Source organism: Diabrotica virgifera, chromosome 1, assembly GCF_917563875.1.
Source record: "Diabrotica virgifera virgifera chromosome 1, PGI_DIABVI_V3a".
Lineage (NCBI taxonomy): Eukaryota > Metazoa > Arthropoda > Insecta > Coleoptera > Chrysomelidae > Diabrotica > Diabrotica virgifera.
In genome coordinates, this window is record NC_065443.1 from 118,469,287 (window position 1) to 118,489,411 (window position 20,125).

Genomic DNA, 20,125 nt, shown 5'->3' on the forward strand with positions numbered 1-20,125 from the left:
CTATTAACTTCTGCGTATAACACCCAAATATAGATAATAATAATAAATCTAATAAACTCTAATAAACCAAAGTCGAAAAATAGATTTTAATTGAGACTCATTGTTTTAAAACAGATTCAGTTTCAAGCCAAGGGTGAATGTGCATTGAAAATGAGCGTCAACAAAGAAGCTCTGTTCTTTAACGTCGAGCGACCAGCAAATAGATATACCTAAATACAATTTATAGATAAAGAACAGATTACACGAAAATATACGCAAACAATACACAGTACAATTTCGCATTATACAGTGTACAATGTCTCACACAGCCAACGGTGAATAAACAATAAAAATTAGCTTGAAAACAAAAAACTTTTGTTGTTATAGAACGGCGAGAGGCAGAAAATAGATAGGTACCTGTGCATAAATATAGTTTATAATAGATAAAGAATCCATTACACGAAAATGTCGATATCCAAACAATTTCAAAAAATGGTTTAAAGCGGTTTAGTAGTGAAATAATTATTGTAGAATATTTTGTTCAATTTTCTGAATGGAATTGTGTTTCGACATGCCGCGCTGGAGCCCCTGAATGTCGGGGCCCCGTATAATTGATACGGCTGATACGGCGGTAGCTACGCCTCTGGATGCGAGGCTAATTAAGTTGTACAATAAATAAATGATTAATTACTAAGATTACTATAATAATTTTTATTAAACATAAAAATACAACACTATTAATTATCTATCCAACTTTATTTGCCTTTTGATACCACGAGGAATCTAATTCATAAGTAATATTTTCAAATGTAAAATGAGTTGGAGGATTCAAATCTCCATTTTCAAATGTAAACGCTTTACTAAATTCTATAGCCAATTTCGAAGCAACTAGTCCCACTCCACCTGTCTTATCGCTACAAGGATGGTAAACCCTTCCTGTCTCAGGTAACATGATAACTTTATCTGGGAGGAATTTTGTTGTCAACAAATCTCCTGCATGGTTATATCCCAAATGTATTTCGTCTGGATCTGTTTTGTGGACAATATGTGTATATACAATTGGGTAGTCGTCACATCTAACGAAATTCCTCTCTTTACCACAGAGAGAAATGTAGGGAAATTCCTGATAACGGGCAGTGGTATTTATTCTGAGCTGATTAAAAAAGAATCGTAAGAATTTCTTTTCCTTGAAGCATGACGTGAAGTTCTTCATTCGGGCATCATCTAAAAACAACTGAAATTACCATAACTCTTTGATACCTAAGGTTCTGAAACAGTTTTCTTGTGACATGTTTAAGTCAAATATTATGTTTACATGGGATTAGCCACAGTTGATTGTAATGACAATTACATTTTTAGTTTAACCCTGTAACCGTCACACATTAAATTCATTGAAATAAAATTCTAAAAATGTGTGTGGGCGTTTTTTAAGCGGCTATGTATTATTTTATTATTTTATTTATATATATTTTATATATTTTTTATATATATTTTTATATATTTTATTTATTTTAGTATTTATTATCAGTGGGGTTGGTATATGCAATTTTTGTATAAAAAGTGGAGTTTGAAAACGTTGCCCTCAAGTAACATTGTCCATTAGTGGTATAATGAGAACGTTGCTCCAAAGCAACAGTATCAATTTGAGGTTAAAATTTTTGCATTGTGCAAACGAGGAATCACCATCAACGAAAGTAATTGTTTTATGGCTTACAATATGTAAAAAAAGCTACAAAAATAAGCAAACATGAACTTTATTACTTACACAGTTACAAGAAAAAACAAACATAAAAATTTATGGAGAGCTATGGAAATTAAAGAAACATTTCTGGCCCGGTGTAAAACAATCTCATGTCACATTTTTGACACATAATTGTCGTGTAGCCATTCTTGCAAAAGCGGCATCTTCCTTTTGGTCCATAGATGGGCCAGTGTCCCACGTTGTCTTTCCTAGTGATGTCATGTGATCGACTTTTCGTAGGAGTTACAATTTTTTCGACCGTCTCGTTCAGTGAAGGCCGCCCCTTCTTTTTTATTTTACCTGTTTGGTGAAAAGATTCAGCTATGTCCATTTTAAATTTTTTTAAAGGCATTGGTTTTACTTTTAGCTCAGCACAATGATATTTATATACTAGCCAGGCATTGACAACACACGTATCTAATAGATATGTAAAAATAGCATAGTACCATCGTCTAGTCCTACTAGGACTGCGATATAATCCTAAAAGAGAATTGGCTTTATCCACACCTCCCATGTGTCGGTTATACTGTTTTATTATGGCAGGGCAAGGAACATCAGCTTTTTGTTTGGAATGCTCCATATATTTATTTCTACCTATTTGTATTTCATCATATTCATCTCCCGAATCTGCAACTAAACACTCATACAAATGCTTACTTTCGATGTCCTCATCATCGGATATACTCTCTGTATCTGATACATCTGCTCTAACAGGAACTATGTAGCTCGTTTTTTTTTTCCATAAAACGTAACAGGAGGGATGTCCATATTTCTGAAAAGAAAATTTAGCTTAGTTTTTACTATTACCACTTAGCGTCAACGTTGATTCTAAGCAACATACTTTTTAGGCAAAGTTTTTGCTAAAACTACTCAATGTACAACGTAGATGTATATTTTAGATTATAAATAAACCTTTCCTAAATAGATTCTAAAAATATTACAGCAAAATACGTGTTTTTACTTACCGATTTGTGTATATTTAACTAGCAACGTCGGCACTACAACACTTCCATTGAAACCTCACACTCGAAATGATGCTTACTAAGTTAAAAAATTTTAATACAGGTGGCGCACATGCCGGAATCATAGACGAACGGTTGTCGCTTGGATACCACACCGTCCTACTGTGGTAAAATTCGACGTATATGGAAATTTTAGAGTTTGAAGTCAACGTTGCTTGAGAGCATCATGCGGGCTTACAGGGTTAAAAGATTTAATGTTTCGACTTCCACTCCAGAAATCATGTTCAAAAGATTATTAAGAAAATTGTGTTTAAAGAGTGTATAGGCCATTCCAACTAACATGCTGTCAATTTTAAAATCAATCTGACAGCGGGAGGCAAACATAACTGTTATTCTTATGTGTTTTAGACAACGAACTGTCAATACTGGTAGAATGGCCCCGTCCCATTCAAACAGTGAAGCGAGATTGCGGCCAACATACAAGAGAGAGATCCTAGAGAGACAGAGAATTTGTCAGGGAAAAGGGCCTAGCCGGGTAAGATGATGAAAAGTACCCCCAACTCGATTCGAACTCCATATAGGTCACCGTTTAGCATATATAGTGAAACTAACTTTCTGAAATTTTTAGCCCCCTAGGTGATCATGTGACCCACCTAGAGCCTAATTAGAGTTTTTATGTTTTTATTTTTTATCTCAGCCGCATCGAGAACTAGCGAAAAACTTTAAATAAAAAAGTTGTAAGCTTTAAAAAGTTTTGTCCGAAAAAAATTTTGTTTTTAATTTTTGGCGGGAACTTTATATTTTAGAACGATTTCAAAATTTTAAATGAGTATAAAAAAATAACTAAGACATTCGTTTTCACGAAAAAAATTTATAACGTGTATTTTTGCATAATGTTTCACCCTGAATTTTTTCAAATTTTTTAAATTAGTGAAACGCACCTTTAAAAATAAAAAACCGCATTCTTTCGGTTTTTTTTGTTTTTTGATACAATTTTATACATATTTTTCAAAAAAGGTAACACCGTCACTGGAGTAGGTAAAAAACTGAAAAATAATTGGGGTTTATTTAATAAAAAATTTTTGTAACGCCATCCATTTTCAAGATACAGGGCGTTGAAGAAAACAAAATTTTACACATTTTTTACGATTTTGCCGAAACTGCTGGCAACATTGTAATAAAATTTGGCGAGTTTTAAGAGGTAATTGTTGTTCATTTTTTGACATACAATTAAGAATTTTATATTTATCATTGGCGCCCATAGGGGTAATGGTCTGAACTTTTTAAAGAAAAAAGATAGTACGCCACTAACATATTTCAAACTAACAATCGTTTTTGAATTCTTCGTTCAATTTGTGACAAAAAATCTATCTTCCTATTTTTTCATACGAGGCGCCGTTTTGCTGTAAAAAATAAAATATCTTACCGCTTCCAAAGTATTCGAATTAATTTTTATAAATTGATGTACGAGTTTATGACATGTATGTACTTATAGTAGTATTTTATTTCATAGAAGTTCGAATACTTTGTAACGGTTAAGATGTTTTATTTTTTGAATAAAAATGGCGCGTCGAATGAAAAAATAGGAAGATAGATTTTTTGTCACAAATTGAACGAGGAATTCAAAAACGATTGTTAATTTGAAATATGTCAGTGGCGTACTATCTTATTACCCCTATGCGCGCCAATGATAAATATAAAATTCTTAATTGTATGTCAATAAATGCACAACAACTACCTCTTAAAACTCGCCAAACTTTATTATAATGTTGCCAGTAGTTTCGGCAAAATCGTAAAAAATGTGTAAAATTTTGTTTTCTTCAACGCTCTGTATCTTGAAAATGGATGGCGTTACAAAAAATTTTTATTAAGCAAACCCCAATTATTTTTCAGTTTTTTACCTACTCCAGTAACAGTGTTATCTTTTTTGAAAAATATGTATAAAATTATATCAAAAAACAAAAAAAAAAAAAACACCGAAAAAATGCGGTTTTTTATTTTTAAAGGTGCGTTTCACCAATTTTAAATATTTGAAAAAATTCAAGGTGAAATATTATGCAAAAATACATGTTATATATTTTTTTCGTGAAAACGAATGTCTTAGTAATTTTTAAATACTCATTTAAAGTTATCAAATCGTTCTAAAATTTAAATTTCCCGCCAAAAATTAAAAACAAAATTATTTTCGGACAGAACTTTTTAAAGCTTACAACTTTTTTATTTAAAGTTTTTCGCTAATTCTCGATGCGGCTGAGATAAAAAATAAAAACACAAAAACTCTAATTAGGCTCTAGGTGGGTCACATGACCACCTAGGAGGAAAAAAATTTTAGAAAGTTAGTTTCACTATATATGCTAAACGGTGACATATATGGAATTCGAATCGAGTTGGGGGCACTTTTCATCATCTTACCCGGCTAGGCCCTTTGCTACAACTACAACCAGAGTTGCCAGATGTGATTTTATAAATTCCCCACTTAGAAACTGAAATTCCCTCAAATTGAAGCTCAAATCCCCCAGATTTAAATTTTTGCTGCATTTTAATAAATTAATAGTCAAATGTAGAGAACAGTAAACCAAGATTATACTACTTATCAACAGAGGGCCCTGGAAATAATTCATAGGTTCTATCGTCTTCGATTATATGGGAATATAATATACAGTTCTATCTATATTCGCAAATCTAATTTACCATGACCCCTTAAAATCTTCCGGATTTCGTCCGGACAGTCCGGATTTGAAAGACATGACAAATTACTCAAAGATGCAAATTGTATTACGGTTACAATAGGGAACTTGCACATTTTTTTTTATTACATAATAATGTTCAGTTTTGTATAAAAATGAGATTTCCAAAATTTCACGCTTCAAAAACTCAATAACTTAGAAGTACAAATTTAAAGTCTTCGGTATCTTAAAATAGGTCAAACGGCCCGTGACGTCACTCAGTTTAACTATATGGTTCTGTTTATGGTTATAATTAGGTATATTCTTCTTCTTTAGTTTATTGGCCTCCACCTATTTTGGTATACCTCGTCGCGAAATAAAGGAAAAATATTTATATTCTATTAATATTTATCGCATGTCATTGTAATAATATATACCAGTTTGTTGACATTGGAGTTTGATATAGTTATTGAAGGAAAGGAAAGAAGGTTTACTACGGAAAATAAAACCATTTTGTAAAAGTACAGTTTTCTATGAATAGTTCAAACGATCAAAACACTTGTAAACGTCCAATTTAAAATTCTGTTTACTTTGTTGGAAAAATGTAAATGTACAAACGAGTGACGTCACGACGCGTTTTAGGCCACCTGTTTAAATTTGAATTTTTAATCGCCTTTGGGGGCCAAACGAAAGAACCTACAAAATTTTTTATCTTTGATACATGTTTTAAATTATGTTCTGTTGTGATTTATAACATTTTTTTCGAATTTAAAAATTTATGCAAGTTCCCTATTAATAGTTCAAACAGAAATGAAATCAAAGTGACTCCGGTATGTGTTCGTTATTTTAAGCAAAATGAAGGTGTCAACGTGAAACTTTTATTTTTTGATGAACTTCCGGGTGGAACATCTGATCTTTTAGTAGAACATTTTTTAAAATGTATTAAAAAGTACTCTATTAATTCAAAAGTAGTTTGCCTTTGTGCTGATAATACCAATACTAACTTTAGGGTTGTCAAAAGGCAAGGGCAAGGATATGTTTTTTTCTTGGACTACCCCTGTCCAGATTTGGCCTTAATAAATTATGGTAACCCTACCTAGACGCTTTCGAAATACTCCAAAAATTGTGGGAAATACCTCAATCTGGCAACCCTGACTACCACTACCACTATCATTTTTTTTGTTTACGAAAGATGGCGATTATCTTCCCTCCTTCCCTGATATCGCTCTCTCACCCTGGCTGCATTAAATTTGCTTTATGTCCATTCCATCAGTATTGACAGTTCATTGGTTTTAGATCATTTTAGATGCATTCATTTGTAATTTTGTTTTGTACAAGGATTAATTTAATATTTTTACTGGAATAATCGATAATATGCTTCATTTCTGTTGTGTTTTGAAGTGTGGAATGTGAAGTAATTGTGAAAAAGTTAAGTTTTATCGGTTACCATCAGTGCTACATTTGAAGCATAAAACCAATTGAACTAAATAAGTTATGATCTGAGAGACATAATCAATGGTTAAATATAATAATAAAGCTAATTAATGTACTATAACAATGCTAAATAACTAACTACTGTACCTACAAGCAACATCTGTATTGCCTGCAAACTTCCGCAAATATTCACTGATCTTTATTTATTCACTGCTTAAAACTAAATAAAGTAGTTCAAGTACTTCTACAACTAAAAACTACACAAAATCAACAAAAAAATATTCGCAAAATACAACTAAAAAACTATTAAAGGAGTAAAAAATTTAAGAAACACAATGTCAAAAAATATAAACAAATAAAATATGTTCGATCGCAGAACCTGTCACAGACTTTTAGTCATGGCCTGCTCCACTTGTTGTCGACTAGTCCCGTCGTTGGTCTATAACCGTCAAGTTGACTCATTTGGCCAATGTGTTATAGGAAACAGCCACACCTTGGACGAACAGATCTGAGGGTACCTAGATGTTTTATGCCCAATAATACATCAAATTCTGATAGTTCTGTGGGTTTCTGCCATAGAGGTATATATTAACATAGAGTGAGCCTTCACTCCGCGCGTCCTGACGACAAGATCTCTTGGACTGGTTTGCTCTATCTCTTTCTAGCACATTGTACCGAGAAACTAAGATGACATTAAGGTGTGAGTATAGGCACGGAAGAGGAGGACAACTGTCGCAGCTTAATATGCGTACGAGTGAAATAGCACTAATCCAAAGAAAAAAGATGGTGTCGTCACTTTGCTTTGAATGATACTCTCTCTATGTCAATATATCGTCGCCTTAATACTATAACTTGATAACTCGAAATTAGTCGTTTTGAGATAAACGAGTTTAAAGATTTTAAAGATATTTGTGCTGCTACCATGATGTTGGTAAATAAGGAATTCACTCTGCGGCTCTAAAATACTGTTCCTTAACTTTTTGGCAACTGATCTATTTAGGAATATGGTGTAAATTTGTTTTCCAATATGGAAAAAAACATGAAAAATTAAAGTTATCAAGTTTTAGCACTACCATAATGTTAACATTTGGTAATGTCACATGTTGTGCTAAGTCGCATATAAGTGAACTTTTTAACACAACTAATATTTTAAACATTATTTTGTTGAAAATTACCCCTCTGCCATGGGGGTTGCCAGATCTGCTAACAATTCTCGAATTCTTGCATTAAAATGAACCGAATAAACAGATAGCAATTATGTGGTAAGTTCAATGGTTTCAGAGAAACACGTGCTAAAACTAGATAACTCAAGTTATCTAGTTATAGCATTCAGTGTATGTCGTATTCACGATTATTTCGATTAAATAACAGCTTGATAACTTATCTTGTCAAGTTTTAGCACTGAATATTAGTGGCATTTGAGTTTTATCAACTTTCGTCAATCATAAATAAATACTTAACCCGTTTGAAGTGAGCTATCAAGTTTTTACACAATATGGAGGCAAATAAAATACATCTTGTGAACTAGTTATCTCAAAAACGTCCATTTTGGAGTTATCAAGTTATAGTACTAAGGCGACGATATACCTCTATGGTTTCTGCATTAGTTCAATGTGCTTAATTTGGTTATGTGTATGGGAATGTTCGTGTTTTGTTGTGGATTGTGTTGCATATGCATTGTGTATGATTGAAGACATGCATTTCACATTTTTTCATCAGTTAATGTTGGTATATTCTTGTTGTTCTCTTCGTCTTTAAGTATTGGCAAGTCTACTACATTCTGCTGATGGGTTTGCTGACACATTTTTCTTCATTTAGTAGTAAGAGGGTTGCTTCTTTGATTTTTCTCTTTTTCATGTCTGTTTTCTCTTTCTCTTTTTCATTGTGCTCTGTGATCATTGTTCCAGGCATGTTTGCATGTCTGTGATTTGTCTGAATTCCTGATTTTGATGTGTTTCATGCTCGTCTATCCTGACGCTTACTGGTCTTGCAGTTTCTCCCACATAGAAATTGTTGCTCTCACAGGGCATTTTATAGATGAAGTTTTTGGATCTCTGGTATGTTTTTGTATGGTATGCTAGAGGTTTTCTTATGCCTAGGAGGAACTTGGGACAGTCTGCTGCAAGGAGAACTCATGCTACTACAAATTGGTCTGACGGGTATGTTTTCTTTATGAATTTTTGGGTTTGGGACTCTTTGTAGGTGTGGTGTTAATATTATTCTTTGGTAATCTGTAAGTCGTTCCTTAAATTTGTAGGTAAAAATGAAATTGTACTTATGTAGGTAATTGCCATTAATGAACTGTGGCCCTATAAACACAATACTTATCTTTAATATCTGTTTGAAAAGTTTCTTACCATTCCTTGGTGGTCTATGTAATAAAAGTATTCTCTCACTTTCGGTTCTGGGCTTTGTCCTTGTATGTAGGAAACATTTCTCATGTTTATCAGCTTAGTTTCGAGGTTTAAAAAGGACTTTAAATATCTATTCAGAATTTTACTCATTATGAAAAATTAGTTTTCTTAAAAATCAACCTTAACCTTTGAACCTTGACTGTGAAAATATTTTCTTGGTGTGTGTTTTGAACTTTTACTTTTAAAAAAATATTTTCATAAATAAATGTGAAGATAGCCACAGCCCCAGAATGTGAAGTGACAGCTTTTCACTGTAGCTGTAGCTCCATTACCATCCATTACGCTGATTGTGTAGAATACAGGGATGCCAGGTCTGGGGATTTTTCTCCAGAACTGGGGAAAATTGATAAACTTTGGGGACTGGGGAAAAACTTTTTTAAAATGACTAATATCTGGGGAAATCAAACTGGCTAAAATATATTAATAAAGGACATCGCACACATCTTATGGAAAATATAATGTCACTCAAATTCAATAAAATTTATACGAATAGATTCGTTTTAAATTAACGGTCAAATCTTATCATTGCGCCAACTCTTAATTGTGATTAATTACGGCGCAAATTGCAATTAAAGTTTATCGAAATCAAATTTTTTAGTCAGTAAAAGTGTCAGTATTGCTCTGGGTGCTATTCAAAAGAGCTTAAACCCCGCTGGGCCTAAGAGGATTAGTGAAACCAATCCTCTGATTTATGGAGTACCGACGATTTGGGTATTATAAAATATTTTTTCTCTCTCTAACTTATGTACGTATCCATTTGATTTCAGATTTATTTATATCAATTTCTGCGCTTATTATTGAAAATATGGAGTTGGCGCAATGATAAGATTTGACCGTTAATTTAAAACAAATCTATTCGTATAAATTTTATTGAATTTGAGTGACATTATATTTTCCATAAGATGTGTGCGATGTCCTTTAGTAAAAAATAGTTATTTTAGAAAGTCCAGTAATTATGTGAAAATTAAATGTTTTACAAGGACAAGATCGTGGTGACTGATTCCACATATAGGCCACACTCAATACAGTTTGATGAATTGTGACTACCGCGAACAATGATATTGTCTGGGGTTCCCTGACTCTGTCAAGGCCGCGTCCCACCATCAAATAATTTGATCAAACTGGTTTGAGCAAACTGAAAGTGACAGTTAGTGACGTCACATCCTGAGTGTTCATTGTGGATAATAATGAAAAATTTTAATTTTAAATAAAGTACAAACAAGTTAGACAACTCAATACAAAAAATTTGATCAAACTAGACTGATAGTGAGAGCACAGATTGTTAGAATTTCAAAAAAACTGCAATTGGGACGTCACTTTGACGTATTTCCTGAGTTTGCTTAAACTGTTTGATCAAATTATTTGATGGTGAGACGCGGCCTTTATGCTCTCGCTCTGTCATCTATTATGAACACCTGTGTAGGTCCGGGGTTCCCGACTTACATCTGTGAATTCCCTATGGGGTGCCTACATGGCAGGGAACACACACCGAAATACGGGTTGCATACATGTAGGAGAAGAATTGTTAAAAACTGAACTAACTAGGTTTATCGGGTTTATCCAACTCGATACAAAACCGTTCATGAACGGTTACGAGTATGCGCAGTAACGGAAAATGTGTAACTGCGCAGAAATTTTCGTTATTGCGCATGTGCGTAACAAACCTTTAAATCTGGGGACTTCTGTTGAAAATCTGGCAACTTTTAAAACACAATTTGGGGAAATAAATTTTTTGGGCTTGGCAACGCTGGTAGAATAGAAGAAGAAAGAAATTGATTGAAATTTAGTTAGGTTATATTTTGATAAACACACTTAAAAAAATTTAATTCCAAAATTTTTTTTTGTAAAATCCTCAAAAAGCAACAAAATGGAAGGCAACGACAATGATGTTAGACTATCCCGAGCTATTCTAGAAATGAAATTCATGAAGAAAACCAAAGAAAAAGTGGAGAAAGAAATTGATGATGAAGAAGGTAGAAGTATGTATTCCAATGAAATAACAGATGAGATGAGAAAAACAGGAAACCTTGTATTTGTCTCGACTAGCATAGTGAATTGTAAGAACCTAGTTGATGGTAGATTATCATTTGGAGGAAAGAATCCTGATATTGAGAAGTTAATGTCCAGTAGCTACACAAAGCTGCTTGAAGAACAGGAACAGAAAAAGGAGAAAGATGTTTCAGATGCTGACATGGCAAAGGGATATTCAACTCTAGTTAAAACGATAGGAAAGAAATTTAATAAAGATAAGAAGAAAAAGAAAAAGTTTGTGAAACCATCATCGGAAGAAAATTTGATTTAATTTGTATTAAGTGATAGTGTTTAAATAAAAGGTGTTTGGACATAACATGTAGAATGATTGTTGGAGAACTATTATTAAGGATGCTTTGATTTATGATCTTGTTTTGGAAGACACCAGATTAAATTATCGATAATAAATTTTTATTTACATTTACGGGTTTTACTCCAAAATTTGAATGCTATGCTGGAACAACGTTGTAAACACCAAATCAGATTTTTTCGAAAAATTGAAGAAAACATGTTATAATTGACCATTTTGAAAAAAGGAATCTTTATGAGCATAATATCGACACCCCCATTGAACAAGGTTGTAACTCATTTTAGCAATTTTACAGGAAAGGTAAAAAACAAAAACATTAATTTTTAAAAATTTGTAGCGAAATGATTAGACTATTTTACGCTAATGTGATATGATATGTATAACATAATAAAGAATTAGGTACTTTGAGATGTATGCTTTGTAATAATTTTATTAGATATTGAAAATCTTGAGTTTGATTGAGATTAAACATGAGTATTAGTAGAAAAAGGTTGTAACTCGCCTAACAACCATTTTACACTCTCCGTGTTAATTATTTTTCCTGTTTAACTATTAAAAGGTTGTATGTTGAGCTATTTGCAATATAGCTAGGAGAAAATTGGTTTTTATGGTATATTTAAACAAAATATCAACTCACAGTTTACACAATTTTATTTGGAAATTATAAATTTTACAATAACAATAATATTCCATCACTATGAAAAAAACATGGTATAAAATATCTCAAATTTTTCGCATTTTTATTGCATATCTGTAAATATTTAATTTTAAACCATTTTACTTGATTACTTTACTCTTTTACTATTAATATCTACCTGAAAATTAACATGTGTGTCCTTAAATAGGTCAAACATTTAGAATTTTCTTCCGATTTATTTCAGTTACAAATTTAGGCTTGCCTGATGTTTTGGCATATCGTATCATGGTTATCCATTGGTGTGGAGCATATAAAACTTAATGTTTTTTCCGTTTTTCTATAAGGGCATGCATTGAATTACCCTCGTTTTGTGAATGTGCTATTTCAAAAAACACATGTGTAATGTTAATATTAAACTTTTTCACTACATAGAAGTTGGTAGCAAACACTATTCTATACTTATTTTGTCCACCACAACTATCAAAAAGGAAAAAAGTTTGTAAATCCTTTTTTTCTTTTATTTCGATAAATTGACTTATTAGATGCACCATATGTTTGAATACTTTATAAATTAAACATATGTGCAACAAAGTCGTAACTCATTTAAAAACCTTGTCAATCGTGAAGTACCTATAACGAAAGTAAATATTTAACATAGGGAGTATCCAGTGTTACTGCCTTTTTCACACTAAAATGGCACACTTAAGTTAAAATACAAGTTTTTTCAATGGAGTATTAGCCAAACTATTGAGAATTAAACTAGGTCATTTATATTGATGTGTGAGCAATTTTTTGCTGAATTCGCCTGTGTTGAAATCTGAAAAAAGATGTAAGTTAAGTTACAACGTTGTTCGATGGGGGTGTCGATATGATAGACTATAGGAAGCATAAAGAGTCTCGTAATATTCCCCACAGTTGGCAGTACATTATTTTGTGCATATAAAATGTTTCATGGAAAATCCACATACCTATGTAAAACTATTGGTGGTTACAACGTTGGTCCAGCATAGCATTTATTTGTTATAATATCTAAGCAGAATACAAATAAATTAACTGAATTTTTTATTATACAGAACAAGTAAAAACTTCGTTTGTATAATGGTATAAAAAGTTTATTGAAAAACTATTAAAAAGTCATCCAAAAGGATTTGCAAAACGTTTTCAATCTAGATCAGATCATCTTCAGTGCGTTCTGCTTAGTACATGAAACTAGCAACCTTATAGAATAGGTGACATCGAGAAATATGATTTACATTTTTAAAAACTGATGTTAGTAGCGACTCGTAAGTCGATGTTGAACGATAAATTTAAGAGTGCTCAAAGGGCAACATGATTCACTGCTCGATGGTAACGTGTGGTACTTGCCAGTTTGATGGACACATACCAACCATGTGCTAAGCAGAATGCACTGAAGATGATTTGATCTAGATTGAAAACGTTTTGTGAATCCTTTTGGATGACTTTTTAATAGTTTTTCAATAAACTTTTTATACCATTATACAAACGAAGTTTTTACTTGTTCTGTATGATTTTTAATTATCGTATACAGCTAGTTACTGGGACTTTCCCATTGATTTTTTTTTATTTATTTTTATTTAATGTCGTCCGAACCACTGGGGTTATAAACGACAACAATCGGAAATACATTATTAAATATAAACAGTTATTACAATATTAAGTACATACATATGAACTAACAAAAAGGAAACCTGGAAAATTTGTGGTACAATTAAATGTCCTTTATTCCTATATCCGTTAAAAACTTGATGATTTTGTTGATATTTTTATCGTCTCCAAGAAGCTCAGATATGTCTCTGGGAAGGTTAAATTTACTTTTCGTTTGCTGGTATTTTTGACAGTCGGATAATATATGTTTAATTGTTACATTTGTTTGACACTGCTGGCAGAATGGAGGATTGTCTCTAGTTATTTTGTGGAGATGTGTATGACGGGTGTGACCAAGTCGGAGCCAAGTGAAGATAACTTGTTTTTTCCTAGGTAAAGAAAAGGCCTGTTTTTGTACAGCGTTGCCTTTAATTTCTTTTAATTTTTCGGAACACTGCGACCACTTGTTTTGCCACGCACAACTAACTACGTTTTTAAGACACAATTTCACATCACCTGGCACAATTTTTTTTAGATGAACTTGATCACTTGTTGCTACTTCGTGAGCTAGGCGGTCCACAACCTTGTTACCGTTACTCCAATATGGGATGGCCCCATTGATTTTGAATTTATTATATTGTATAAAATATTGGTTTGCTATTACTCAAACAATCTAAACATTTCCTCCAGTGTTTTTTTTTTGTTATATTTTATAATAAGATAATTCAAAGAAGAGTAACTACTGGTCTCACAATCAGTTGGATATCGTCATCACTATCTTTACCCTATCTACCACTGCTCTGGAGACTGAACTGCATTTAAATTAGTCCCTTGAATTTTTCAACCATGACACTCTCCTTTTTCCTATACACATTCTCCTCTTATTTCTACCTGTATTTCAGTTTAAGCACTTCATACGCATTCCTTTCATTGTCATGTCTCAGATATTGTAACTTTCCTATTTGTACTGTGTATTATTTCATATATTTTTTCGCCCATTTCTTGCAATACTATCATGTTCATATTAATTTGTGTTCATGCTATTCAAAACATCCTTCTAGGATATATCCTTCTTTATTCTAGCTTATTTATGTACTTTTGCTTCAGTGTCCAGTTATCAAGTATATATTGTAGTAAAGAAAACATTGCAAAGTCTCAGAGTTCTTAATCTCAGTTCAAATCTAAGGTCTTTATTGTAGAGAATTATTTTCATTTTAAAAAATGCATTTCTTACTATTTCTGTCCTGTCCTATATTTCAGTTGTTTGATCATTATTTTCTGAATTCCAGGTTCCCAGGTATTTGTATTTGTCAACCCTTTTTATTGGTACATTACCCAAATTGGGTATTTGTTTTCTTTGTTATTATCAGATATTTAGTATTTTTACGAGTATATACTTTTTATTCCATATTTTTCGCAGAAACTGCTGGTGCTGTTTAGTAGTAGCTTGCCATAATCACTGTGTCATGTGCATATTCTATGTTGTTAATAGTTCTTCTGTTAATTATTATTTGTTCACTTTCAGATAGTGATGTTTCTTGAAAATTTGATTCACTATGTAGGGTGAGGCAGATAAAGGGCCTATTAGAAATATCTCGAGAACTAAAGGCAACAGAATCATGAAAATTGGAACGAAGGGGTTTTAAAGAGTGATCTATTTAATGAAAATATTTTCATCTATTTGGTACTTCCGGTTATACCGGAATGTGCTTATAACTTCGTTTTTTTAATGGGACACCCTGTATATTTTTACATTTTTGGATTCTGCTCGATTTCTTCTTTCTTAAAATATAAGGTTTTGTAACATTATAAACACCCTGTAGGATTGTAGTAGATTGACATAATAAACTCTATTTATGTTCAAATGATTTTTAATACTATTGTTAACAATTATTAGTATAGCTAAATTTTTAATTTCAGTATACAGGGTGGGTCGAAACTCAGAATGAGTATTTTCTGAGTTTTCTTAAATGGAACACCCTATATTTTAGTATTGTAATGAAATGACATTTTATGGTACTTTTTTACTTCTTAAGCATTCCCTATACCTAACTGCTTTAATTTGTGCTTAATTGTTAATTGTACCAACAGTCTTAGTAACTTCGTTGGTATTTTGATATCTTAACCATTATTGGCAATTTTAAGTATCAGTCTAGATTAATATGTATTTATTTCCAAAAAATTATTTGTGATTGAATATTTTCACGGCCAACCTAATACAATTTCACATATTTTGTGTTGCAATTAATGTTTGGCTTGAATCACCAATAACTCACAAATTAAAGCAGTTAGGTATAGGGAATGCTTAAGAAATTAAAAAGTACCTTAAAATAACATTTCATTACAATACTAAAATACAGGGTGTTCCAATTAAGAAAACTCAGAAAATACTCATTCCGAGTTTCGACCAACCCTGTATACTAAAATGAAAAATTTAACTATACCAATAATTCCTAACAATAGAAGACTATATTAAAAATCATTTGAACATAAATAGAGTTTATTATGTCAAACTACCACAATCTTACAGGGTGCGAATGTTGCTACGAAGTTAATAAGAAAACGTAATTATCTTTTAACCTACCTTGTATAATATTACAAAATCTTATATTTTAAGAAAGAAGAAATCGAGGAGAATCCCAAAATATAAAAATATACAGGGTATCCTATTTAAAAAAAAACGAAGTTACGATCAACTTCCGGTATATCCGGAAGTAAAAAAGAGACCAAAATGTTTTTATTAAATAGATCACACCTCAAAACCCCTATATTCCAATTTTCATGATTTTCTTACCTTTAGTTCTCGAGATATTTCTAATAGGCCCTTTATCTGCCTCACCCTGTATGTATACATTGAATAGTAAAGGAGACATAATACATCCCTGGCTAACTCCTCTCCTGCTTAAAATTTCGTAAACTGGGTTCATTATCCATTACAATTTGTGCTCTTTGATTCCAGTAAAGGATTGTTATTACTCATAAGTCCATTTTGTGTATGATTTTTGTCTTTGGAATTTCGACTAATTTTTCATTAGGCTATTGATTATGTACTATAGAAAGGAACTACAACGTTAACGGGGTTTTATTATTTCATATGGTCAATGAATCTCTCTAGGTATATGAAAAAACCGCGGAGTGCTACCATTTAAAGGGGTGCGTTTTTGAGAAATGGGTGAATTAGTCCCTGGGCACAGGTTACATTAGGGTGAGTTCTATGCACTTTTGGTACAAACACGTCTACATAAAAATTGTTCCTGGTTAAATTTCCTATCTAAATATAACTTTTTAAAGTCAAAGATACTTTTTTTTACAAAAATATATTCAAAAGAAAAAGCACAAAGAAACCCAAAAGAAAGAAATTTTGTTTTTTGTCCCATAACTTTTGTCCACGGGGATATAGGTATAGACATTGCTTCACAGAAAAAAACTTACATATTTTCTCTTTAAAATGATGTTTGGTACAGGTCATTAGGATTTACAGTTTTCGAAATATGATTTTTCAAAGTTCGCCACTCACAGCAATTTTGGGCAATTTTCCTTGTTATTTCGCAAATATTGTTCTGTAACTTTTTTCTACGTAACTTTAGGTATATGTAATGGTACATGTAAGAGGAATAGAAATCAATTACCTTTAAAATGGTCTACTGTATAATGTTGTACGACTTCTTTTAAAGAGGTTATCTTTTTCAAGACTTAACGAGTTTTTATATTTTTACGATTATTTTTTAAATTTCCCATTATAACTTTTTTTTCTATATGGTATATATTATATAATAAAAAAGAAAGCTTATTCTGTTTACTTTAAAATGGTGTATTAAAAAAATTCTAGGGTTATTTTTGAATAAGATATTTATGCTTTTTCAAATTGTAATAAGTACTTGCAACGATTTTTGATTTTAGGATTATTTTTTTATATGATTGTGTGTTATGATTGAATCTTATTTTTTATAGGTAATACTTTTGATCACTTGACTCGGCCGGGCAAACTTGAAAATATGGATTAATTCCAATATTTACTGTCAAAGCTCCTGCACCACAAGCTTTGATTTAAAAAATAGCATGTAAATGTACCAAAGGATGTACAAAAAACTGCGGTTGTAGGAAGATAGGAATTAGTTGTTCAATATTCTGCAAAGGGTGCATGTGCATGGGTACTAATTGTGGGAACTCTAAGATAACTGAGGTGTCAGAGGAAGATATTGAAGCTAATGCTAACGAAGAGATGGACTGATTTTGAAATTTTTTGAAATGTCAACGTTTAAATAGTTTTAACTAAAGTGATGTTTTTTAAGACTAATGTTTTTGTAATTTTTGTAAAAGAAATATTTTAAATAACACAGGTAAAAAAATATCAAAGAATCACTCGGTTTCCATTATGTATTTAATATAGATGATACACCATTTTAAAGAACAGAAACTAAGCCCTCTTTGTTGCGCAATATATAGATAGTATATTCATGTACAAGAAAAAAGTTATAATGAGAAATTTCAAAAATAATCGTAAAAAAGGTAAAAAATAATATTTTTTTATATTAGATATTATATAATATATAATATATTATATAATAATTTTGCTTTATTTTTATATTATATTATAAAAAAATCGTTAAAAGTATAAAACCTTGACAAACCACAATCTCTTTAACCTTTAACTACACGCGCTGGCGTATTTTGTACGCCAGATATAAGAATTTTACTGCAAATATATTTAAAAATTTAATTTTTGACCTTATTTATGTCTCTAACCTATCAGTGGAATGTGATTTACAATTTGGTTTTAGTTTCGTTATAATCGGCGTTCTGGGAAGATCGTAATTTACAGTTTATTATTTGTTGTTTCCGGTGGTGCACAATATGCGCCACGATTATATTAATATAAGTAGTAATATAAGTACACATTTCAATTGTTTTTTAGTAGTCATTATGGCACAAAATATATTTTTCTTTATAAACAATACTTTTTCTCCCGTAAAAAATCAAATTTCAAAAAAATTTTATTAGCAATTTTATTTATCATGGAATCCAGTTATTCCGTAACTCCAGTTATAAATCCCAATTGGCTTACTGAGAAGGAACTCCAAGTATTCTCTGATGCCAAATAAGGTTGATAACAAACAACTAAATGTATTTTTTCAAAAAAAAAAAACAAATCCGCTGTTATTGTGTATTTCCTTGTGGCGTATAAAGTACGCCACGCATGTAGTTATGTCATAACTTGATGCGCGGGTAGTTAAAGGTTAAAAAAAGTCGTACAACGTTATACAGTAGACCATTTTAAAGGTAATTGATTTCTATTCCTATTACGTGTACCATTGCATATACCTAAAGTTACGTAGAAAAAAGTTACAGAACAATATTTGCGAAATAACAAGGAAAATTGCCCAAAATTGCTGTGAGTGGCGAACTTTGAAAAATCATATTTCGGAAACTGTAAATCCTAATGACCTCTACCAAACATCATTTTAAAGACAAAATATGTAAGTTTTCTTTCTGTGAAGCAATGTCTATACCTATATCCCCGTGGACAAAAGTTATGGGACAAAAAACAAAATTTCTTTCTTTTGGGTTTCTTTGTGCTTTTTCTTTTGAATATATTTTTGTAAAAAAAAGTATCTTTGACTTTAAAAAGTTATATTTAGATAGGAAATTTAACCAGGAACAATTTTTATGTAGAAGTATTTGTATCAAAAGTGCATAGAACTCACCCTAATGTAACCTGTGCCTAGGGACTAATTCACCCATTTCTCAAAAACGCACCCCTTTAAATGGTAGCACTCCGCGGTTTTTTCATATATAGATGTCCATTGACCATATCAAATAATAAAACCCCGTTAACGTTGTAGTTCCTTTTAGCTATCTTATTTTGAATATAATCAATAGCCTAATATCATACTTTGTCAAATGCTTTTTCAAAATCAATGTAACAAACATGCTCATCCACGTTACTATCCATTCATCTTTGAGCTATTAAATTAAAAGCAAACAACGCCTTTCTGCTTCCTATTCTTTTCTGAAGACAACCTGACTATCAGCTATTTTTTCTGAATAATTTTAGAACATGTCTTATTAATGATATTGTTCTGTATTCACTGTAGTAACCAAATGTTCGCGAGTAATTGATGATGTTGGTCAATTTGACTATGGCTTTACGAGGCAGGTTTTTTAGTAATTCTCCAGTAATTAGATCATATCCTGGTGCCTTCTTAGGATTTATATTGTCTTTTATTTCATCAGCTACTTCCTTCGGGGATGTTGGTCTGATTCTCTCCTCTGTCTGATTAGTCTCTATCGATATTTGATCATTATTTTGGTCATCATGCGGTTTAAATGTATTTTCTAAATATGT

The 20,125-nt window shown here is 31.7% G+C and overlaps 2 protein-coding genes across 2 annotated transcripts; one reads left to right on the top strand and one right to left on the bottom strand.

Annotated features, from left to right (window-relative positions):
* Positions 1–666: 666 nt before the first annotated feature.
* LOC114349534 (UPF0598 protein CG30010) lies at positions 667–9,442 on the bottom strand. The gene is made up of 2 exons (XM_028299943.2): positions 9,140–9,442; positions 667–1,213 (listed from the first exon to the last, which is right to left on the bottom strand). Exons 1-2 carry the CDS (start codon positions 9,284–9,286, stop codon positions 725–727), a joined length of 636 nt encoding a protein of 211 aa, XP_028155744.2. The 5' UTR covers positions 9,287–9,442; the 3' UTR covers positions 667–724.
* Positions 9,443–10,956: 1,514 nt separating this feature from the next.
* Positions 10,957–11,647, top strand: LOC114349536 (M-phase phosphoprotein 6). The gene has a single exon (XM_028299944.2). It carries the CDS (start codon positions 11,064–11,066, stop codon positions 11,496–11,498), a length of 435 nt encoding a protein of 144 aa, XP_028155745.1. The 5' UTR covers positions 10,957–11,063; the 3' UTR covers positions 11,499–11,647.
* The last annotated feature ends 8,478 nt before the right edge of the window (positions 11,648–20,125 follow it).